Source organism: Phalaenopsis equestris, unplaced genomic scaffold (assembly GCF_001263595.1).
Source record: "Phalaenopsis equestris unplaced genomic scaffold, ASM126359v1 Scaffold000192, whole genome shotgun sequence".
Classification (NCBI taxonomy): domain Eukaryota; kingdom Viridiplantae; phylum Streptophyta; class Magnoliopsida; order Asparagales; family Orchidaceae; genus Phalaenopsis; species Phalaenopsis equestris.
The window spans coordinates 356,498-382,661 of record NW_018164634.1 but is presented as its reverse complement, the minus strand read 5'-3'; the positions used below and the strand labels follow the sequence as shown (position 1 = coordinate 382,661).

Below are 26,164 nucleotides of genomic sequence, written 5' to 3'. Positions count from 1 at the left end.
GACGGCCCGCTCCCCCACACCTGCTTCCGGGGGCAGCGTAGCTGCAGCTGCTCCAAACAGAGCCTAAATAGTAGTTAAAACCGCTGCAATTCCTAGAAGCCTTTCTCAATGGTTTTAGACCCGCTGCTATAAGTTTTTGCAGCACTCATAATTAGCAGTGGTTTTAACCGTTGCAATGTTACTTGGAGTTACAACTGTTGCATAAGACATCGTTGGTAAGATCTTTTCCTGACGGTTTTTAAACCGCTGCTAAAAGCTTTTGCATCGCTAGCAATTACAGCGGTTTAAGATACATTGCAACAAAATAGCAGTGGGTTTTACTGTTGCGATAGCCTATATAAAGTGTCACGAAAAAACCTTTTTCTGGTAGTTAAACCTTTTTTTGTATTCGGTTTATTTATAAATCGAGTTAAAAAAAATTGCTCATGTTCGATTCACTTGCTTAACGAAAGAATCAAACACGAGCAACTTAATAAATTAAACGCGAGCTATTCACAAACGACGAGCTTTTTGACATTTTGGATGACTCATATTAATCTCCCTTGATTATAGGATTTTTTTTAGACGATTTGAGTGCCAGAACTGAGTGATCATAGGCTTGTTAGATTCATCTCATCGATACACTCGATTTAGCTATAGATATGTTAAGTTTGGAGTTTATTTAGACACTTAACTAACGATCCAAAACCTCCAAATGTGTTTAAATGGCTTAATATGTGTTTGAATGGACTGAATTGAACTGATTTTGATATTATTGGGTTCTTCTTGTCAAGACCTTCAGTTTGACTATAAACATGTTGAACTCAACACCCTGATGATCATGAATTTGAATTTGGAAGCTTTACTGTTAGAAAATATCTCCAAATTCATGCTATAAGATAAAAATTTATTGACGACGCATCAAAACTCAATATAATAGGCTTTTGTGTGCGGACGAGTGCATCAACATAATGAACTAATTCTCTTAAAATAGACTCTTTATAGACTTAACATTAATGAATAGAGTTTTAGCTATTAATTTTGCTTTGTTTTGTCATAATCAATATTCTAAAGCATTATTAATACTAAGGCATGGGGCAAAAGAAAGAAATTTTAAGGGGCTATTGCTCTGAGGAAGCTAAAATAGGAAATCTTTATTGAAGATTTTTTGTGACCACTAAATTTTCATTAAACTTGACAGGAATTTATTCATATCCTCAACCTACGTAGCTTTTCTCTAGCCTAAGCCCTAATTCTATGGATCAATTGCCTTGTACATGCTTTCATAGGCCTCTCTTTTGCATTCACTATATAAAGCTTTCTAAGAGATTTAGTTTATCAATTAATTAGGAAAGTGATAACTTTTTAAGCCACTATTATGTAAACACTTGCGTTTTAACATCAATTGTATGTAAAATATCTCTTATCAGATGGCTGGAATAAAACAAAATATATATTCCAAAAATACATTAAGTGTAATTTTTTAAATATAAATTTATTAAAAATTAATGATTAATTCATTAATTTTAAATTAATCATAATTAAATGAATCTGTATATTATTATTTAATGATCAATTAATTTATTTATAAATGTATTTTTATGTTCTTAATTATTTGATTTAAATATAATTTTCTTTAATTATAAAAACTACTTAATTATTTATTAATATTAATTTATTGCTTAAGAAATAATTTATTTAATATAAAAATTATTTTATATTATGTTTTAAATAGTTTTACTGAAGTGAGGCGGAATGATCATTTTTCCATAAACAGCTGCCCGACAGCTGGTTTCACATGGTTGTACCAAACAGACAGCCAGCTTCCCCGCAGCTGCTTCCCTGCAGCAACTTCCTGGGCAGCACCGCTGCAGCTGAAAAACTGAGAAGCTGCGCCAAACAGAGCCATGACTTGCATCCAGTTGTGTGGATATATGATTAAGTTTAAGCTTTTGTATCAAAATTCAAGGGTTGAGATTAATCTTATGCTATTTTAGTTTAATGTGTGCATAGAATTTTGACATCTAATGTAATATTTACTGATTAGTATCCATATTTTAATGAATTCATTAACAAAATAAAAAATAAGTAAGAAACTTACTTATTTTTACTCAAATTAAACAAAATATTTTTGTTAGATTTAGAATAATTACGTTATTAAATAGATCAATGATTAAAAATATCATTATGACGCGTGTTCTCTTTAGGATCTTAAAGGTCTTAACAGCTTGTGCACAGAAAAAGATACATATATATATATATATTATATGCGAAGCTCATTGAATTCGTTATTAAAGGTCTTAACAGCTATATATATATATATATTATATGCGAAGCTCATTGAAGTTATCTCATATGGCCTCATCATAAGCTGTTCCTCAACAATGAATTCATTACTGCTATAAAATTACAATGCCCAATTCGTAGAAAGTGGATGGCTTGAACATAAAATACTATCTCCAAAATGATAAATTTCATAATTCAAAATAGTTTCCTTTAGAATCTTATCTTATTCAAGTCCAGCAAGCAATTTTATGTTGTTCTACTCTTGATTCCATTTCTTTTATGTTGGCAAAATTCACACGCGCACATACACATACATATTTATTTATTTCTTTATTGTTGAATATCAAAATATCATTTAGGTCACGCCCAAGGGATAGAGCATTGGACGGATAAGAGAAATAGAGAAAAAAAAGTGAAGAGAAAATAGAGCATACAATAGCATAAGTTCTCTTAGAATAGATTCAATAGTCTTTATTGAAGGAATGCCCCCGTATTTATAGGTTATAGGAGAGGTCTATTAAATTACATGTTTGTCCCTGAGTAAATAGATAAGTTATAAATAATTAATGAATCATTACACCTTTACATATTTGTAACCGACACTAGTGACTTTTGTCCTTGTAACTATTGTTGGCATCACATATTGGTAACCGTTGCTGCACCGCTTCATGCTCTTAATTATTCAACTAGGTTGCCTGATCATCGTTTGGTCGGCTAAAATCCTTCGATCGGTAGATCTTTTGTCGACTTCCCTAAGGGAATGCTTCGTGGAGATCTTTTCATCCTTGGGAAGGATTATTCCATATGATAGAGGGTGTTTCATAGTATTTTGATGGGTAGCCTTTCTTCAAACAAGAGGTCTTTTTAGAAGGTTTAAAATGAGTTCTTTGGGGCGACCGATAATCTTCTCTATAAGTAAACTAAAATCGGTTGAGGGAATTGATTTCGTACGACCATCGCTAATTCAGGTGTGTAGTGTTGCTTGACTTGGATATATTTTCGTTCGGTTGGCCTAAGTCCCGACCGAATGAAGTGATGCTTGATGGCTTGGTCTTTCGACCACAATGATGCAATCATTTGACATCTTCTTTGTGTGATCGTTGAATCTTCTTAAGATTTGTGTAGTTAAATTTTCGATAAGAATAAGATAGTTAAATAAAAAGTATTTATTTATTGCACAATAAGTACTTCCAATTTTTATATTGTCGAGATTTTCATGTAGTATTCTCTAAATGGGGTGTGATAAACACTTCCCCTCTTCAATTCCGAAGTTCATGCCTTTTCAATCAGTTTTAATAAAGGACAATAATGTTAGGTGGCAAAAAACCAGTGAGTAAAGTGGTGATGATGAGGGCCTTCGGGATCCCAACCACAAAGATCCACCCTTCGGGCGAAAAGAAGAAGAAAACAGAGAGCACTCGGCTTGCCCAAAAGAAAAAGCTTATAGAAGGGGGTCAGCTGACAGAGAGAGGGTTGGATGACGAGGAACGATCAATTGATCCCAAAAGATCGGTGAAAGCGACTAGGTTGAAAGGAACCAAATCAATTAAGCAGGTAGTAACAAAAATACTAAGGATATAGGAGACAATGGGGTTGTCAGACTCGTCGCCGCTCTGTGAGATGGAGTTCAAGCAAACACACTAATTACCGATGCATCTATCTTGGCTCCAAAACCAATTCATCAAATTGGTTCATCTGTCAGCTCAAGGGCAAACACAAGTTGAGGTAGTGCAAGTTCAGCTGCTTGAGGGTTATGTGCTTCAAATTTCGGTCGGCGAGGCTTTTCAAGCTGATGTTTTTCCACCTATCGAGGAGAGTCTTTGTATGCCTAAGATGAGCAACCGATTAGTAAAATATGTTCTCTTTCTTGTTTGGCTAACTCATTCATTCTTGATGACACTTGCTTTGATGTTGCACATGAAACCATGCAAATTATTGATTCCTTGCCCTACAGATGATGATCAACCACGTGCACTAAAGGCGCCCATTAGACCTTCTGCCACTTCCCCGGTTGAATTGACATCCGACCCTCTGCCACCTCATGCTGACATTGAGAGGGAAACATACGGTCCTCAGGGCTCCCACGAGTCATTGGTCCAACATATGGATGAGATTGTGGATTCCTTCGTTCAGACAATGAACCGTAAAAGGGAGACCACCATATTAGAATAAAGGAGGAGTTGGTGGTCTTGTATGTTGATATGATGAACCTCCAAGTGGAGGTAGTGACCCTCCGACATGAACTGGATGAAGTCTAGGCTGCTAGCTTTATTTATTGCATCCAAGCGGAAGAAGTGATAATGACGAAATATAAGTTTAAGGGGTGTGCGTTGTACTTAAGTCAGATGAGTCATGGTCCAGTGCTGCCTGAGGCTGCCGATGATCTAATTGAAAAATTATTCTTATCATAAATAAAAATTTATTTTTTGTCAAATTTCAAAAAATCTCTTCATAGTGTGTCCTTGATTTTCACACTGATTTGATATGTATTTGTGAAGTTCGATGTACAAATGTGTGGCGTTTCAAATTCCCAATGTACCCTATATATATAGAGTTAAACATAGAGTTAACTTCACTTTCATTTTTCACTTTTTCTTCCCTTTGGTCGGTTTTCTTCAAAGCTTTGTGGCTTCCATATATTCTCCAAAATTGTTTGATTTGATAAGGGCGGTCGAGCGATTGACTTTATCGTCATTCGATGTTGAGATACTAGATGATACATTTGTGTACAATACAATTGTCATGGTTAACTAGGTCAAGTCAAAAGTTTGAGTAACAAACTATTTGGGGGACGATCTGATCTTCTACTGGGACCAGTTTTGGTGAGGGCTCCAACTACCTTTTTGCACTGAGATTCGATCAATCTGCAACCATTATGGGATTATTTCGACCCAGATCGAGCCAAAATTGATCATTGTTGTAATAACTTACGTAGTTTACCTGTGGCAAATGAAGATTTTGTGATCAAGGGAGTTGTTTTCTCACATGTTTTCTTTCAGTGTAGAGCCGGATGAATATGTGGTATTTGGTTCGATCATGAAATTTCACTTAGTGCACTTGAAAAATAAGATAGAAGACTGGAATTTTTTTATTTCAAAGGGGTTCTTGAGAGGGCTGGGGCTTACCACCAACCCAACTGGTGGTCCATATAAGAAGAATAAAAGGCTCATCCTGACTGAAAGCATTAGAATCGGCTATTCTAGGGAGGCAATTGTCGGCGATCCATTACACTAACCCCATAATAGTCAATCAGGTGTTGAATCTAGACCACTTTGGTCTGTTAACTTGTAAATCATGGGTTGTTTTGGACATAGCGGAAGATAAGAGGCAACTTGAGAAGGCTGCCCAAATTCCCAGAAAAGAGCCTATAAAGAGAGAGAGATAGAAGAGGTCTCTCCCAAGGGGGCCGAGGTAATGGAAGAGGGTGACTCAGCGGGCGATACCATCCCCTGTTCGGAACTTATACAATTGTTCTCCAAAACTTTATTTGTTATTTAAAATAGGGTCATGTAAGAACTAATATTGATCGAACAAAAACCTACATTGATGAATCTAGGGGAGTCAAGGGAAGATCATTGATAGGAGTAGGCCTCCTTCATCCTGGGATCCAGAGCAAAATCCTTGGGGTGTCCTTCAATTCAAGAGGCTTCTCTAACATCAACCTTAGGTCACATTCCCCTATCTGAAAAGGAGAAAAACATCTAACCCTATCTACAATCGTCGACAGATCCAATGGAGGTGAAGGGCTCTGAAGAAGTTTTGAGAGGGGAGCCCAAATTGACTAAAGAAACAGAGCGCCAACAGAAAGGCAAGGTTTCAGTTTCCAATTCTAATTCCTTCTTTACCTTGCCTCTAAGAAAATAGAAGGGAGGTAAGGATCGCTTGATCTTCTTGTAGAATAAGCGATCAAAGGTCTTCAAGAATTTGGATTCCCGCTTCAAGTTGATAAATGTGGAAAGGAATTGGTTCCTCTCGAACGTTGTGTTGGCCGAATATGTTATGACCATTGTATACATTCTTTGGTCCACAGGTCTTGAAAAGCATTTGAATAATTTTTGCTCTGCTAAAGTGTGTCATCTAGTCACATGATTCTAATTGTTTGGGTATATTTTGACACATCATATGACTTTGCTTTACTTATTCATGAGAAATAGGGCCATGAAAACCAAGGCTAAGGTGAAGGATTTAGAGAGTAGGCAAAAGCAGTGACTACTGTGGCAGCTAAGCTGACGCTCGACTGGGGGATGTGAAGGTAGAGTTAGAAATAACATCCTAGTGGTGTCTAATGTTTAGGAGGAAAATGTTTAATTGTATGAGCTGATAACCACTATAAAGACATCTGAAGAATGCTTGGATACCCAAGTAGAGTACTTGGAAGAGGTCAGAAAGCTCATCGTCCCAATTTGTTAGTGTCAAGAAGCTTTTTGATTCTCCTACTTTTGATCATCAGGTTGACTTTGAGGATGACAATGTGGCATACAACAAATCATCTAAGACACGACCTAATGACTTTTACTTTTGTTTCTCTTCTTTTTTTTACATGTAACTGAAATAATGCATATGAAAATTTTTGTCCTTACATTTAATGAACAATCAAATCAACATAATATTACATTTTGACCACTTTTTACCTATACTTTTTTTTACTTGTCATGACTTTGTTTTTCATGCTTTGATTGATTTATGGGTTTTGTTCTACTCGAGTCATAACTTTCGTTGCTTGAAGATTGAGGGTTGATATTGTTATGTGAGACGATTAAACACTGTGGTTTCATTGTCGGTCAATAAAATTTTTTGTTAACTGTTCAAGCATTATACACCAAATCAATTAATTTTGAGTGTCAAATTTTAGACGGATAGGCTTTTTTTATTGGATCCAAAATTTTCATTCAGTTGATCAACGCCTCATAGGGAGGTAGTCGATGATAATTTTTCAAGGTGATTCTCTCGAAATCCTTTGTGGAGCATTTTCGCTTCACCAACGCATCTATCCTCAATAAGGGGTAGTTGTCTGTAGGACAAGCCGCATTCAAATTATTTAAGTCTACGCACTTCCTTTTATTGCCATTAGACTTCTGCATTATGACCACGACAACACATAATAGAGATATTGTACCTTCCGGATGTCTCTTATTTTTTTAAGCTTTTGCACCTACTCGCGAAACAACCCGACCAAAGTCATGATAGGTAATCAAATCTTTTGTTTCACAGGCCGGGAAATTGAATTGACATTGAGGTGATGACATGCCACATTTATCGAAATGCCCGACATCTCAATGCTCGACTAGGTGAAGACATCATGGTACTCTTAGAGAATTCAAATCAATAAATACATGTGTCATGTATCAAAAGTTTCACTAATTAGAAATAATTTATTTGGTTTGTCCTGATCGGCTAGGATCCCGATGGTGGTTTCATCAGTTTGAAGATGCCTTTTCATTTGTGTTGGATGTTCAACTCTTCTTGCTCCACGCTACCTACCGCTCGATGGTAGCACGCTCAAGACTACTCTAGATTTTTACGCACGATCACAATTTCACCATCATACAAAAATTTTACTGCCACATGGTATGTTGATACCACTACTCTAAAATTATTTAGCAGTGAGTGACTAAAGATCTCAATGAAGGTTGGTGGTGCATCGACCACCAAACAATCCTCAATATTGGTAAATTTGTTGCCAATCTCTCCCTAGAGGCTCCTTTCATTCACCAGAAAAACCATGTTAGGGGTTCAATCGACACAACCAATCGATTTGTTGACATCTTCTTTTTGTCAAAAATAGATTTGAACAATATGTTCCCCCAAACTGACCGTATCAATCAAAATACTACATGCCTGGTTGTTGTTGATCATTGTTGTAATGATAATGGTTTCATTGTAGGAATTCCTTGCAGGGGTGCCTTGCTCAACCACTGAGATTGAGCCCCGGGGCCTAAAAATTCTTTGAGTTTCTGACTCTAATAAGCTACTCGACTAGGCTTTGGAGGTGTTTGCATTCTTTTGCACCTTTGAAACATTTTTTTTATGCAAGAACATTCTTCACTATAGTCTTGAAAGGTTATTCATGCCTTCAGAGCATATGTAGTGGGGTAATCTTTTTGCGTCCCATTTAGACATTAAATCTATGGAAATTAATTCTATGTTGGGGGCAACCTTCATTCTAGTCTAGAAAGTTGTTTGCATAAATGTCCCAGACACAATAGTGGTGTGGTGGTCATCCCACGTCTCATTTAGACATCAAGTTTTTGAGAGCTGCTTCCAAACTGAGGGCAACTTTTATCACAATAGATGCTTCCTCAGGGTCCCCTCACCATACTGATGTTCCTCTTCAATGGGATTAGGAAGCTGATATTTCAAGGTTCAATACATTGGATACTTTATAAGCTCGTGTGAAAAATGCCCCTGCATGACTAATTCTAAAGTAGCAACTAGCAAGTTGTCAAAAATCATTCTTCAATATGACTTCAACCATATTTCTAAGAAAAAATATAACCCATTGCAACCCATGCCTCAATGTCAAAAAACATAGATCATCTCTGATAACTCATTTTGAGCTTAATCAATACTAAGGCGGCTCAAATTGATCTCTTCCATCACAGGCTACAGTCGTCAATCAAAATCTTTGACGAATATCCTTAAATAGGTCAAGAATCCTTAGTAGATTCCCTTCGACCTCATCCGTAAAAGGTTATGGCTGGAAAATAAGCTTCAACTAATAACCTCATAATGGTCCACTATCTTTGGTGGATTTTATGTGACTTTTTCCATTACAGGTTAACACTGTCAAGTATCTACGACTATACAACCTATAATCGGTCTTACATCCATAATATATTCTCCTTTCATCTATGTTCCAATATAGGTTAACATTGTTAAATATCTCTAGTCATGCAACTTATAACAGGTGTTTCATCTTCCATGAAATATAACTATTTAATCCTACTATTTTTATAACATTCTTCTTCTACTGCATGCTACAATTGTCTGGTGAATGCGATATGACTGAATGAACTAGGAAAATTTAAACATTCCAAGTGAAAGCCCAAAAATTGGGGGGTATCGACTTAGAATTTGGGCAAAATTATCTTGTAACACCCAGGAGACGAGGCAATCACAACTAAGAAGAAAAGGCAAAAACAATTCCAAAAATGATATCAAAATTTTTAATATATTAAGCAAAATAAAGATGTGCAGTCAAACATACTATCAATCAACAATTACATCAGTCTGAATCATACAACAAATCATCGATTAGATGCAATAAAAAGCAAAAAAAAATAATGTTAATCTACTTTCAACATTTTCCTCATCATCAGAAGTACACTCTCACAAGTTACCTTTGACTTCTCTGCTTTTCGGACAGAGGGAAGATTGTTTGGCTTCTGAATTAATGATATGTCCTTAAGGATAACGACTTTATATTCTCCTCGTCATGGTCAATATTCTCTCTTAAAAGCCTACAAATCGCCATGCTCGAATAGAGATCAACTCACATTTTTTTCTATTCTTATTGAGTATCTATTAATTCCAATGTTGTTGGGAGAGAAAAATTGTCATGGAGGATTACTCATCCATACACTTTGCTAACTGACATCCCAATTATAATATGTCTATGACATTGGAGTTATTCACCTTCTTGTGTTCGCAAACCCCTACCAACTCGATCATTCACACTCCCAAAGAAAAGAGGCAACTCATCTCCAAATGGTGTCGCATCGCCTCCTCAAACTTATGTTGTTTTTGTTGTTTTTCAAGGAGACAAAACTCTCCAGATAACAACTTCTTAGGAGCATGGAAAATCCACTTTGAAAAATATGACCAAAACGTGAAATATCTCCTACAAAAAATCACCACATGAAAGGAAACCTCCCCCATAAAGCATGAAAACTATGTGAAAAATCCTCTCCAGACCGCAATGAGAAAAAACTCATACAGAAATCACTACAATAGTGCAGAAGAGCTCACCCATAAATTTCTTATAACAACACAAAAAAGTTTCTTCAGAAAACATGACTGCAATGCAAAAAAATCTTCTCTATAAATTACTACATCAAAGTAGTGAATCTCCCCTGAAAAGTGCTGCAACAGTGCAAAAAATCATCTCTGGAAAGCTTGACAACAATGCAAGAAATTTTCTCCAGTAATCAATGCTACAATGCAGTAAATCGCCTCTAGAATATTTATAACAACGCGAAAGAAGATCTTGTTGATTCTTTGTAAGCTGGGGAGGTGAAACCTTTTTTCTTCTAGAACGTTATGTTGATTGTCTGTTAGTGGGCCAGATGACAAATTTTTATTTTTAGGATTTCCCGTAGATCGTCTTCTAGCTGACCGGTGACACTTTCTTTCTCCAGAAGATTTCGTTGATCGGCTGTTAGTAGGTCGGGGGACTTCGATCTCTTTCTTCAAGAGATTTCGTTGATCGTCTGCCAGCAAATCATTGACTTTTTTTTTTTCTAGAAGATCCTATTTTGCTAGATAGGGACTCCACACTCTCCAATTTCTGACATATTTTTAGGTTGGGCAAAGAATAAAAAAAATAGAAGGAAAATATTTTTTAGGCAATCTAAATTTTAAAATAAAAATTATTTTCTTTTCTCATATAAGATCAAAGAATAAAAATCCCTCATATTTTTCTCCTTAATTGATTTTGTTTTTATAGTTTGAATAAACTTCAATTTCTCGGAAAAAGGAGGCATTTGTGGTGATGTGGAAAATATACTCAGGAATGATAAGAAATTGTAGGCTTGGTGGTCTGCGAAACTGGCAACTTAGACGACGGGTTCACGGTCGGTGCTTCGACGGAGGTGCATCAACATTGGTTGCTTGGAGGTGCTTTCTCGGAGAAAATGGGCAGCTGGCGAGTAGAATGGAGAAGAAGTGGGGCATATTAGAGAGGCCGTGAAAGGGCTTCAAATGGCTTCTCCGCCAGCGCTTCAACAAAGAATCATGGGTAGCGAGAGAACTGAGGGCACAATCATGACACGAAAGGGCTTTGAACAGGCTTTTGATTTTCTTTTAATATAATGAAATCTTCATTTCACGCCACAATTTTATCAACGTAAATCCAAATATATATACATAAAGATTTAGTCAATTTCAATTTTTGTTTTATAAAGCTAACCGATATAAAACAAAAACTAAATAAATTACTATTTTTAAAATTTTTACTTTTTAAAATTAGCTTTTGACCACCGACTAGTAAATCCAAATATATATACATAAAGATTTAGTCAATTTCAATTTTTGTTTTTTAAAGCTAACCGATATAAAACAAAAAATAAATAAATTACTATTTTTGAAATTTTTACTTCTTAAAATTAGCTTTTGACCACCGACTATTTCAGAAGACCTTCTGAAGCAAAATTTATAACTTGGACCGGGATCATGGGGTTGTCACATCCCCATATTTCGGTGATCGCAAATGGAATCTTAATAAAACTCTGCACCAAATTTATTTGAGTGAGAACGTGTCAATTCGTTAGAACACCCCTTACATTTAAAAATAATTAAAAAGTTTGAAGATAGACCATAAAAGGTACATATGAGCTTGGCTCGCTTTCCTTTTTCCTTCTGCAGTCGCCTCGTTTACTCGCTTTGCATTCCCGACTCTACTTATTCCCTTACTTCATAGAGCAAAATACTCTGAGATTTTTGAATTGAAGTTCCAAGATTTGCTTTTTATCTTCCAATGGAAGTTCACAAAGATGTAAGTTTTCTTCCTTTTCTTCCTATATCGTTTATCCGGCTACTGTGACTAAGATCGAAGGTTTTAACGAAAGGTTTGATGAGTCAGAGTTCTTGATCTGCGATCTTGTGCTTTTCACGCAGCACCCCCCGCGCCCGAATTAACCTTCGGTTCAATCTGGAGTACAAGGGTATTCACTATTTTGGCTCAAACGTCCCTTTTTGTGTTTTTGTACTCCGAGGTATGGAGTGTTGTATCTGGCATCTTAATTGAACTTTTGCAGTTTTAGCTTGAGCGGATTCTAGTATCTGTCATACTCGGCTGCTTCAGTTGAAAAAATTCTTTTTTTTTTACTTATCATAGTTTTTGTAGGATCTTTTTATGGGGTGTTACAAACAAATTTCCACCATTACAGGTCTAACATTTATTTTCTTGGAGCTTTTTGTTATGGTTATTGTTCTCATATAGTTTCAAATTCTCATGTTTTCAACATTAAAATGAAATCTTTCCGTGTAATCTGATATTCTCAACTGATAACTATAACCCATGAAGATGACTTAAAATGGAAGTTTCACCGTTGTGCTAATATCTATCATAAGTGCGATATGTCAATCGCATGTGGAAAATCCCAATATTGCTAGATCTTCTTCCCTAAGCAGGCCTTTGTTATTGAAAACTTCTCTGTGGTTTTTATCTTCTAACAGTCGAATAGGCTTTCACCACCTAAAATTTCCTTCTTTTAAATGGAGTTTTCCTGGAAAAGAGGACCCCAAATGAAAGTTTGGAAATTGCAGTATTGAAGCTGTTATATTTTCATTGGATTATTATAATTCTAGTCGGATACTAAGTTTTTTAGTTGCTGATGGAATAAAAAATATATTTTTGTTTTACTTTAATGGTTTATTCTTCCATCTGCTCTAGCAAGCTGAGTGATTCCCTGGGTTGACCATTGAGTTGTATTTCTTTTTGAATAAATGAAATTGATCATGCTTTACTTTTGATTGGGAAATGTCGTCATGCTGATCTGGCTGGGGCAGAGCAATGAACGTTTATCCATACCCACATTTGGCGAGTGGGATGGGAAGGTTGGTCTACCGGACTACTCGGTTGATTTTACTAAGATTCGAGAAAATAGGCGGCAGAACAAGAGTCGGGTGAGCTTGGGGAATGAGGATGAGCTTCTACATCGTACTGGTGTAAATGGTGACCAGAGTGTTGATGCTCTCAAGAAGACTCTCCCTCTTCATCAGAAGCATGTTAAATCCACAGTGGTAAGTCTTGTGCTTCATCTTGTTGCTCCTAATATTCTTTGAGATGTTGTTTGACTATTAATCTTATGGCTGTTCCAGACTTAGCTTGTTTAGAAAGTTCTTTTGTTGGTATGAATAAAGATTCTACATTTATGCTACACGGATTTCACATATTTTTGTGGAAAAGTTTTTTTCTTTTTACAGTTTTGCATTATTGATATTTTTCTGAAAATACTAATGCAGAATAAATTAATTGTTTGGTTACGTCAGACAGTTAGAATTTTCTAAACTTTTGAATTCTCTGATTATCACTTGAACAAGGGAGGGGAATTGTTTATTTTGTTAATTTCCCCTTTAACTGATTAGACCTAGAATTTCATATCGATATGTGTTATTGAAGTTCAACTCTTTGCTTGAAAAGACTAAAGCTGTTTTCTAGTTTTTGCTTTGCATGCAGATAGGGGGCTACTTATGGAGAAGCTATGGCTTCATGTAGTTGATGCTTTTAAAATAAAAATAAGATATATTAGGATGGAAAATTTGGCTACTTATCTGATATTTTTCTCAAAATTTTCTTCAGAGTTGCTGCTTTTGAAAAAGAAAAAAGAAAGATTGTGGTTGAGAAAATAGTTCTTTAAGGCTTCAATTACAAAAGCCGAAAAACATAAGCAATGCCAATTGAGGCCTATTACTTTCTGTGGTGTTTGCTTCTTTTGATTTAGTTCACAGTGATGGGATATTTCCTATTATCAGTTATGTCAATTATATACCAGGTTTGTAATTTATTACTATTGTGAATAATAGGTTCCATTTTTTCATGTCTTGATTTTTGTGAATTGCAATAGTTCATTTGATTTGTAATTATTATGATGGGTTGCCTATTATGCATATACATTCATTGTAATTCACATAGCAAGGGATGCATTAAAAGCTATTTTCAAAATCTCATCTGCATCCATAAGACCCATAACAATTCTCGCCTACCCTTTAATTTGATATGATACGCTCATTGTCATTGCCATATCTTGATCCCTTGCGCTGAATCTAATTCCTTTAATTACTTTTCAAGAAGATTGCTTGAGGATAATTTGCAGAAGTTTTATTACTTTTGATGAGGTGTATGAAAAGCTCATTTCCAACTTGCAGAACACAAATTTTTATTTGTCCGTAGGCACGCCATATATATAAGCCATCCAATTCTCACAACAGTGATCTTGGCTACCCGCTGCCCAGCCATCATCTCCCTATCCATAATGCCACATAACTACCCCTTCATCCCTCAACTATCCAACATTCACTCCATACCCCATGCATCAACATTCCCCAAATCCATCTCCTTACAACCTTGATCCATATCTTGTTAATGCCAATGATTCAAGCAACAGGGCCATTTCACAAAAGGTACACCACCTTTCTCCACCATATCTGATATTTCTCCCAACCAACCCGGGCTATCCCTACCGTCCACTACAAGCTCATTTTGCTATCTCATCCACCCCCTCTAATAACATCTTGCTTCTTGATACCATTGCTCACACCATTTCACGTTAGATCCTTACAATTTCTCTCTATGCACCATATATTACCAATGATGGCATTTTTATTGGTGACAACTCAATTCTCCAAATTACTCCACAGATTCCACTTTTTTACTATTTGTCCTTAAAAATTGAGTTATCTAATGTTTTGTGTTATTGTTATGCAACATCAATTTCTTAATTCTGCCCAAAAAAAAAAAAAAGCTAGTACAATAGATGTTTCTATTGAATTCTCTTATGATTCTTTCTGCATGAAGCATCTATGGACGGGCAATCTTAATACAAGGTTCAACTAAAAACAATGCTTATTGTTTGCAATTAAATGATTTTGTTTTCTAAAAGAAGAAAGGAGAGAAGATCGCTTAATCATGCGGCAGCAACAACAACAACAAAGCCTTAATCCCACTACGTGGGGTCGGCTACATGAATCATTTTTCTCAATTGTGTCCTATTTAGTGTCATATTTTCATTTAGTTCTAAAAAATTAAGATCATTTTTTATACAATAAGCCCAAGTCTTCCTAGGTCCACCTCTGTCTTTCTTAACATAAGTCAAATCTAAAACATCTACTCTCCTAATCAGATCATCAGATGGTCGACGTTTAATGTGACCAAACCATCTAAGAAGACTTTTTCTAATTTTGTCCGTCGCAGGAGCTACCCCAACCCTATCACGAATATATTTATTTCTCATTTTGTCTTTAAGTGCAAAATCATTCATCCACTTAATCATTTTCATCTCAGCAACACTTAACTTGGTATTATGCTTCTCTTTTAAAAGCCAACATTCAGCTCCATAGAGCTTTGCAGGTCTCACCACCGTCTTATAAATTTTCCTTTCAGTCCCTTTCAGTCTAAGCTGTCTAAGCTATACTTTTCTATCACACAAAAGGCCCAAAGCATTCCTCCACTTCATCCAACCAACTTGAATTCTACTATTAACATCCCCATCTATATCACCATCGATTTGAACAATAAAGCCAAGATATATAAATCGTTCACACCTTTTAATAAGTTGATCACCCAAAGTTACCCTTTTGTCACTAGAGCTACTACCACTAAAATTACATTCCATGTAATCAATTTAAGTTCTACTCAAATGAAGGCCTTTAGACTCCACAGTAGACCACCATTATTCAAGTTTTTTCAAGGCTTTTTCTCTCGTCTTGTCCACTAGAAGGATATCATCGACAAAAAACAAACACCACGGTACATCCTCCTGTAAAAGTCCAGTAAGACCATCCATAAATAAAGCAAAAAGAAATGGGCTTAAAGCCGATCCCTGATGTAATCCAACAAAAATAGGAAAATATTTGGTCAATCCTCCTTCAGTTCGAACACAAGTAAAAACACTAGTAAATATATCTTTAATGACTTGAATATAAGTCATATCAACACAGTTCTTCTCAAGAATTTTCCAAATGATATCTCTTGGAATCTTATCGTAAGCTTTTTCTAAATCAATAAAAATCAAATGTAGATTCTCCTTGTAGATTCTCCTTATTATCTCCTTATTATCTCCGAACTTCTCCATCTAACCTCTCAATAAATGTATAGCTTCCAAAGTAGTAGACCTGCCCGACATAAATTCAAATTGATTATGAGAAATCTTTATAATACATCTTAACCTATGTACAATTACCCTCTCCCATAATTTTAAATTATGACACATCAACTTAATTCCTTTATAATTTGCACACTCTTGTGCATCCCCTTCTTAAAAATGGGGACCAAAATACTCTTCTTCCGCTCTTCAGGCATTTTTTTGTTTTTAAAATAATATTAAAGAATTTAGTAAGCCAATAAACTCTCAAATCTCCTAAATATTTTCACACTTCAATTGGGATATCATTAGGCCTTATAGACTTTTCACCCGTGGTTTTCTTTAAAGCCTCATCAATTTCTTTTTCACTAATGCAACGGTAAAAATGAAACGTTTTATTATTATTAATGATATCAAGATCATTAAGGTCGATCGTATTTTCATAAACTTTATTAAAAAGTTTATCAAAATAGCTCACTCACCTATGTTGAATATCTTTTTATAAGAAAAACACTTATTAATTTTCTTCTTTAATACACTTTACTTGAGTTAAATCTTAACTTTTATTTTCTCTTTGTTTTGTTAATTTATACATATATTTTTCACCCTTCTTAGTATTTAATATATTATAATGATTATTAAAAGCATAATTTTTAGCATCGCAAATTGTTCTTTTAGACTTTCTGCGGGTTAATTGATATTTAACCCAGTTCTCTAAACTTTTACATTTAAACCAATTTTTATAACATAATTTTTTATATTTTATCTTTTCTTGCACATTATTATTCCACCAGTAACTATTTTTATTTATAGAAACTTTTTCTTTTGATTCTTCAAGTACATCTTTTGCTACTTGTTTAATAGTGTTTGTTAATTTTTCCCACACAGTATTTGCTTCTTTATGAATATCCCAAATTTTGAAATCTTGAATTTTACTCATAAAAATAATTTTATTTGTGTCTTTTAGGTTCCCCAATCTAATTTTAAGATGATGAGTTTTAATATTCTTTATTTTACAACTTCTCATCTTAAAATCTAGAACTAAAAAACGATGTTGGATACTTAAATCCTCACTTGGAATGATCTTACGATCTTTAAATCTCGACGATCTCTTTTTCTCATAAGAAAAGAATTAATTTGTGTTTTATTAGATCAATTCTTATAAGTAATAAGATACTTATCTCTTTTCTTGAATAAAATATTAGTAATGACAAAATCATACGTTAAAACAAAGTCTAAAAAAACTCTATTTTCTTCACTAGTCACTCTAAAACCGTAGCCACCATGAATAAATTTTTTTTTTTCAAGGGCTATCATTTATATCAAGCCTTTTAAGTCATTCCAGAATTTATTACAGAATTTATCTTTAGACCCTCTATCTAAACCTACTTAAGAAACATAAACACTTATAATATTAAAAACCTTAGTATCAATGATAATCTTAAGCTCTATAATTCTATCTCCAATTCTATTAGTTTTTACAACATTATCTTTCAAACTCTTATCTATAATTACACATACACAATTTCTAGTACGACACTTACCAGAATACCAAAGTTTAAAACCTAAGTTATCAATCTACTTATCCTTATCTCCAACCCATTTAATTTATTGAATACATAAGATATTAATCTTTCTATGAATCATAATATCAACTAATTCCATTAATTTACCATTGAGAGAAAGTATATTCTAAGATCCTATCATAATATTAGTTTCATCGACTAATTTCTTTACCTGCATCCGTCCGTAATATGAGAACCCTTGCTTAATCATGCGATGAGTGTATAAATTTGAATTGACATTTGGTTTAGTGGACACCAAATATCGATCCCCCAAAGGGTTGAAAACCTTTGTGTGCTTGCTTTTGACTCGAAGAGTCCGCACCACGGGATTCGAACCCCCGACCTGAGGGACTTGCGCCAGAGGCCACACCAATGAGCCAGGTCATTCGAGCGCGAGCGCGCGCGCGCAGACACACAGATATATATATATATATATGTATATATATATATATATATATGTATATATTATTGTTTTGTGTTATTGTTTTGCAACATCAATTTCTTATTATATATATTCAACCCGAGTTTATAAACTATGAAATGCATCGCATGATTAAGCGATTTTCTCTCCCTTCTTTTTTTAGAGAACAGAATCATTTAATTGCAAACAATCCATCTAAAAAAACTTTTTCTCATTCAATTTTCACAAAATGTTTAGACATGGCATCCACTTTATATTCTTCACTTTTTATGTAATGTCTGCAAATGTGACTAAGAATTACAAACGTCCATTTTCAAAGTCATCTCTATCTCGTAGTGCACCGTAAGAATTAGTCTACTCATATGTATGGAACTTAACTTTAATCTCATGGTAATTGCAAATATTTTGTAATCTATTTCAATCATTTTACTTATTACTTTTGTTCGATTCAAAGCCATGTAAAACGTTTTTTGACATGTACGCATTCACCCTATAGAGCGATAATGGCTGTGAATGCTAAGCCATGCGCACAGTTTTAGCCCAACATGAATCTCTCAACTTAGCAGAGTACTCATACTCCCAACCATTATTGATTTTCTAAGCAGTAACATGACACATTGTTAAATCAAGCTATATCTTCTTCATTACAACTCCATGGCTCTTACCTTCTGGCTGCATGCACTTGAAACTGTTGTCTACTCGATCAATCTTATGCTTAAAATCCCATCATCTATTATGTGCTCATTTGAATAGTTTTTTGGCCCTCCACTAAACCAAAGCAAGCTTCGCATCTTTGGATACTTTTTTTATGCATGGATTTTGACTATGTCTCTAACGAACTTAAGTCTCACTCCACATTATACATGTATTTTGGTAAATTTTTCTTACAAATCTTAGGACTTCTTCGCTAAAAAGTATTTACATTATGACATGTGACCTCTTGTTGAAGTTATTTTTCCCTTCCAAGATTCAAACAACCATTATTCCAACCCTCTCTTCTCTGTCCTGGCTATCTTCTTCCACTCATCAAGTCATCTGAGCCACCGCACCTACTCCACATGCTACAGATGTCACCCCGCAGACATGAAATTTTGAAATCCACATATTCTCTCAATATAATTACTTTTTTGCCCACACCCTCCAACAATTCCTACCTCAATTTGCTCTATCTTCTCATAATCTCATGAATGCTTTTAATAAAAGCAAGAAAGATGGCTAGCTAACCACACCTCATTTGGACATAACTCTGCATGGAAGACTTATTGCATTTCTCCTTACTAAACAGTATTTTGCATCCAAACTCCACATTTTAGTTTTCCCTACAACCCACTCCTTTTTTAAGTTCTTCAAATCTTACTTTACCCGGTATTTTAAAAAATAACTCTTTTGCACAATTTCTCTCCTCCCAATCTTGTACACAAAGTCTGCCCCCGTCTTCCACCACTAGCCATATCAGTACAAACCTCCCAACTTTTTTCACACCTCACCATCCCATGCACAATCACATCGAAAACAATATAACTAAACCTAAACCAAAATGCTCTCTTCATATGTCCTCTCCTCACCTCATCAAACCTACCCGTGTCACAAAAGCAGCAATCAATTTGAATGGCGACAGACAATATTAGACAAGTTCAGGGCTTTGCTTTGAAATCAAACTCGGTAACTTAGTTTATCTTCCCTATTAAATAATTTTAGCTGGTTACAAATTTATCTTCCATATCTAGTGCAATCCTGATGGAAATATTGAAAGCTACAAGTTTTTTTTTTTTTTTCAAAGGCTTTCATTAACACCCTGACATTGTATATCAAGAAACATTTGTTTGGATTATTATATAGCTAACAACTATTCACATCATCTTTTATCTTGCCCTCCAAAGGATGGTCTTGTCGTCAACTCGGCATAAAAAAATGTATTTTTACTTTGTACTTTCATAAGGATGTTGATATGTCTCGATTATTGCGGTTTATCGATAATAATTTTCTTAATCAGACACGTCATTATCTAGGAAGCACTCTATAGTTTCAAGCAAGCACTAGCATTGTCCATGAGCTACATAAATTTTTGTTACCATGGTTTTGTTGATTGTAAGTTTGACACAACATTAGTCGTTTATTGCTACACGAATCTCACAGTGCATGTACTAATATATGTGGACGCTTGATAGCCATTTGAAGCAAATGAAAATTAGGTGCAAACATTTATCATCACCTAGATAATTGGCTCTCCATTAAGGATTATGGCGATGTCTTCTACTTTATGGGCAAGTAGGTTTTTGATCACCATAGGTCCAAGATTTCACAATGCCAATGTCCAAGAGCACGAGGCATAACAAAAGAAACAACAGTAGAATTCCTTCGAGCACAAACTTTAGACGCTCAATTAAAAGCCATATTACCTTCACACTTAATATATGACAACTGTATAATCAAATTACTTGATAACTGTTCAATCTGCTTAACATGATGGCTAGTACTTTAATGATGTTCCACCTTAAACCTGCAAACTTTCCAAAGTATAAGAGAGTCAGTTTCAACAATAATGTGAGTCCAACCGAACTTTCTGGCCGCCAAGAGACCAAAAACAATTGCATCTGCCTCAGAAATCAAAGGAGAAACAGGCAAGAAGCTGCCATAAACCAACAAATAATAACCCCCATTGAATTTCTACAAACACCACCAACACCCGCAAAATTAGAATTCCAACTCCCATCAGTGTTAATCTTAATAAACGGCGCTAAAGGACAACACCAATGAATTCAGACATAGTACTTATGCTTCGGCACAATAGCAATCTGCAGTCAACGCTAAACAACTTGCCATTAATGGAATATTTTGAATGAATAAGAAGAAGACTCTTTTTTAAGTAATTAAGTATCAAACTAACAGTTTTAGCAATACTAGGCAGCTCATTGTTGAATTTAACATTGTTTCTCGTAACCCAAATGAGCCAAATGATAATAGAAGGAACACTATTAAAAAAAGAATGTCCCAGATGATTCCAGTCTTTATAGATGTCCAAAAAATGATTAAACTGAAACAAATTTCTATTGATATGGGGTTTAGTAGTAACCTGATCCCAAATCTGATGAGTAAAACTGTAATTACAAAATAAATGCAGAATACTTTCTTCATTAGAATTGCATAAAACACAACATGAAGGAAGCCTCGACCCCTTCAATTTCAGAATAGCATTAGTAGGAATAAAATTATGGAAAATACGCCACACAAAGAAGGAAATAGAAGGCTTCACCCAACAATTCAAATTCCACTTTAGATTAATCCCCTGAAAGCTTTGACAAGATTTAACAATCGTTTTAGAATAAGAATCCTCAATGCCACCCTTAATTTTCGGCACATCAATTTTATCACAAGTAATAGGAAGAGATGAAATAAATTTAGCATCAATTGGATTAACTAACTAAATCAAATCAGCACTATTCCAACAATTATCGATTCCAAAAATTAGAGACAGTAAGGTTAATGTTTTGAGGTCCCCCATAAAAGTCCACTAAAGGACCTTTGTCTAGTCAATCATCATACCAGAAAGAAACATTTCCTTTACCAATGTCCCAAAAAATTAAGTTCTCAGTTAGCTTTGCCACTTTCAACATTTCACGCTAAATAAAAGAATCAAATTTGCAATAAGAAATGGATAGAAATGGATAGAGGATGCTGCCAGAGTATGCTGCCTTTTACAATACTTGGCAGTTAACAAAGCAGCCCATAGAGAATTGTTTAAACGGAAAAGATATCATAATTTCATATAGTTGATCTTGATAGAATCAACTAAGCTTCTAAAACCAAGACTACCTTTGTCAAGGGGCCTACAAAGTTTCTCCCAACAACTCCAATGAATATTAGATTTCCCTTTTCCTTCCCAAAGAAATTTATTAAAGAGTTTTTCTAACCTCTTTACAAACCCAATTTTAACAAACCCAACAGGCATATTCATCACCTGTAAAACATAGAGAGGTAGAGAAGTGAGAATACTCTTTAAAAGAGTAATTCTCCCACCAAAAGAAAGGAACTTATTCTCCCAACTTAAAATTCTTTTATGAATTTTGTCATACAAACTCAAGCAAAGAGCATTCCTCCTCAAGCCCTTGCTTAAAGTAAAACCCAAATAAGACAAAGGAAGGGAGGCCTTCTCACAACTAGTGGTATCTAAAATCCAATTTTTTTTGCTAGCAGAAATATGTTTAGAGCAATAGAAAGAACATTTGGAAGTGTTAAATTCCAAACCCAGAGTCCTGAAAAATCTGAATAAGCTTCCATAGTCTCATAATAGATCTTTTGTGAGCATTAGTAAAAATAATCAAATCATCAGCATAGCATAATTGGGAGATACTAATCTTGCCTTTGTGAGTATAATTCATACTTGGATATTTACCATAAAGCTCATTTAAGTGTCATATATGTATATATATATCTATATATATATATATATATAATAAACTTTAGCTGTTAGATATGCAAATAAATAAGAACTATGTGGTGTGTATGTTAATTTCCCTCTCAAGTTTGAAATGGGAATTCTACTTGTATATTTACCATAAAGCTCATATAAGTGTCATATATGTATATATATATATATATATATATATATATATAATAAACTTTAGCTGTTAGATATGCAAATAAATAAGAACTATGTGGTGTGTATGTTAATTTCCCTCTCAAGTTTGAAATGGGAATTCTTGTCGATTTATTATGCCTACCCTTGCTAAGCTCGCCAAGCTATGATTTAAATCTTTGATTCTGATTCTTTCGTCCTTGTTTTTGGTCTGTTTTCTTTGACAGGAAAGGAAGAAAAGCAGCAGATATTTCAGTTGTTGTCGTTGTTTGGGGGCCTGAAACTATGGCTTCATCCGCACATCATGCTCCACGTGGAGGTGAGAGCCTTTGAAGCTCTTCAGTCATCCTTTTCAAATTTCTTTCACCTGCGTTTTGTTACTCGAGCAAATGTTATGGTGATTGCAAACTACTTGGATTAGGATTAGGTTTTGTTATTAAGAAATGCAGGATTGGAGATGTTTGTCGGTGTCGTTCTATAAAGATGTAATGTTTGGATTGCTTGTTAGATTTGCATATTATTATTATTATTTATCTCGTTGTTGTAGATAGATTTTATATTTTATGTACATGAAAATTTATCTTATTTCTGATTCTAATCAAGCAATGAAAACACTAATTATATAACATGCCTTGTACAAAATATTCTTGTTTAAAAATTTGTTCTCTGGATTTTTATTTTATTTTATTTTATTTCGCTCGACTGCATGTCTGTGAAGCTCCAGCAAAGTTAAGACGAAGAGATTTTGTGATTTTTTAATCTCTGGTTCTTTTTTTTTGTAGTCTTTGTTTTTTTAAAGTCTGGTAAAATATTTTATTTATATGTGGTTGTGAATGTAGCTGTATTTCATTTGATAACATAAATTTTTGACCCTCCACCATGTTTGATCCTTTGTCTTCATTTTATCATGCCTTATTTTTTGTGTTTTTCATATTTAATAATTTACATTAAAGCTTCTAGATTTGAGCATACATGATGAAAATATCAAAATCAATAATTTAAATTTTAAGTTGTAGCAAATACATATGGGTGATTTTTTGCATTAGAGAAGGCTCCATCAACCATTAAATAATTATAGCATCCTAAATTTTCAATATGGGAATGTCATGTTATCAAGTCTTTTCTCACATCAATGAGTTCAAAACTCAATTTTTGAGATAAATGGCTTTGTGAACTTAATCTTGATGATGAGATTTCTCATAAGCTTACATTCATTATTACTGGAAGCTTATGCTTGCCGCCTTAGCATATTGGGTGAGGGCTTAGCTTGTCAACCAAAATGGTCAGAGTTTAAGACATTGTATATGTGATGTGTTTGTATTTGTGATTAAATTCACTGAATGTCCCCTGCGTGGTAGTTCATTTATATAATCTGTATGAAGTTTATTAATATCAAATATTCATTCTCAATAAGGATATAAGATGTTAAGAGGAAGTTTGGTAGAGGAGATAAGGGAATCTATACCTAACTGTATATTGAAATAAATAGATAAATGAGTGAACAAAAATCAGTTCTACTAAATGATTGCTATGCAACATTGCCAATGGAAGAGACAAAGTTATTATCATGCTAAGTTCAAAGAAATATAAACATATTAAATTATATCCCTTGATGAAATGTTCTTATATTATCCATTTACAATATTTTATATAACATTTTTATACATTAAGCATTAAAATAAATCAAAAGGCATATTGAGGGTGATGGAGATCCTTCATATTGTCCAAAAGGCAATTTTTTTATCTTCAAAACCTTGACTTGGGGAATAAACATTATTCTTTGATGAGGGATGAACCTAATTTTCATGTATACATCTTAAATATGAAGAGTCTCCTATATTTAGTTATTTATTATTTGCTTATGTATAACTTCGAACATGAATAGGCCAAAAGAAGCTTTTATGCATGCATCTTTGAATACAAAAAAAGTGGATGAAGCTTTTATGAATCTAAAGTTTACAAATTTAAAAATGACTATTGAACTTCAATGCCCTTTTTGGAATAGTTGGAATCATGTTTAAATGTTTATTATTTTTTATATATGAATTTATATTACTAGTTTTAAATTTTTTACGATGATTTGTTGACCGGACAAGTAAGATGTTATGATCTCCTTTGCAATGAATATAAAATATATCACTTATGCCACACACATGAATTGCATTACACCAATACTATGCCTTTTCATAGTATTAAAATATAGCATTACAAAACAATAATATGATATGATAACATGTTAGTACCATATTATAATATTAATGAGCTTATAGAGGTGGTCATTCATTTAGTCACATCATTGTTTTACATTCTTTCATTTCTCTCATTAATGTCTTGATTATGTGTTTTATTAATTCCCTCCTCCTTTTCCCTTAAAGGAACTTTTCTAAAAAAAGTTGAAGCTCTAGAGGAATAGAATTGATCTGCATAATATATTATCTTCTTCTGAAATAGTTTCTTGCTTAAAGTTTTATTGCAAATGCAAAATATCATTATAAAATTGATAGTAGTATTAGGACCTAAGAGGAGATGCATAAGATTTTTGTAATCATTTGGAATATCATTATCACAGTTGAATTTTGAGCAATTGCAGAAGATTCGGAAGATTAGAATCATAAAGTTGACATAAATGTGATTTAGAAGAATGTAGTTGTGGCGCGGCATTGTAATAAATGCTTCAATCAAGTCCGTCTTAGAAAAAAATAATTTGCTTCCTAGAAAATTGTAATTCAATGTCAATAAATTATTTAAACTTTCATCTTGATAAAGAGAAAATTTCTTTTTTAATATCCTCTAAGTCTTATTTAAGGTGCTATTTATATGTCCCTATGTTTATGTATGAAGAAATTTGGAAAGGTAAAAAGGACTTAAGAGTTAACTTGCACTATTAAAACATAATAATAATGATATGTACCCTTTTTTAACAAGCTTACCAATTTAATGTGCCCTTATAGATGACTCTTTATTTTCATAGGGTTCAATTCTTGCTAGGCTTTTATTTGATGCTAATCGATAGTGAAGAGAAGTGAGATTTGAAGTGGGATTTATTATTATTATTATTATGCAATGGAATGGGACAAAAAATTGTAGATGGTTTCGGGTGGAAGGAGGCTTTGGGAAAGTTTCCTTTTTAATAATGATTGAGTGATATTAGTAGGGTTAGAATGGTTTATGTTTTGGTTGAGTGCGGGAAGCTTATGAGTTTTGGGATGGACTAGGGGTTGAATATGATGGGCTTGGGATGTGGTGAAGTGATGGAAATAAGGATGTAGGGCTTTTAAAGGAGGTTAGATTATGTAATGGTGGTGAAAAGGAAAGA

At 34.1% G+C, this 26,164-nt stretch overlaps 1 protein-coding gene across 1 annotated transcript; it reads left to right on the top strand.

Moving 5' to 3' along the window:
* The first annotated feature begins 11,805 nt into the window (after window positions 1-11,805).
* Window positions 11,806-23,391, top strand: LOC110022493. Its single transcript, XM_020721457.1, has 3 exons — window positions 11,806-11,977; window positions 12,994-13,227; window positions 23,076-23,391. Exons 1-3 carry the CDS (start codon window positions 11,960-11,962, stop codon window positions 23,127-23,129), a joined length of 306 nt encoding a protein of 101 aa, XP_020577116.1. The 5' UTR covers window positions 11,806-11,959; the 3' UTR covers window positions 23,130-23,391.
* Window positions 23,392-26,164: the final 2,773 nt, after the last annotated feature.

Coding starts and splice junctions, on each gene's coding strand:
- LOC110022493 (XM_020721457.1), top strand. Junction 13,228..23,075: donor AGCATGTTAAATCCACAGTG/GTAAGTCTTGTG, acceptor TTTCTTTGACAG/GAAAGGAAGAAAAGCAGCAG.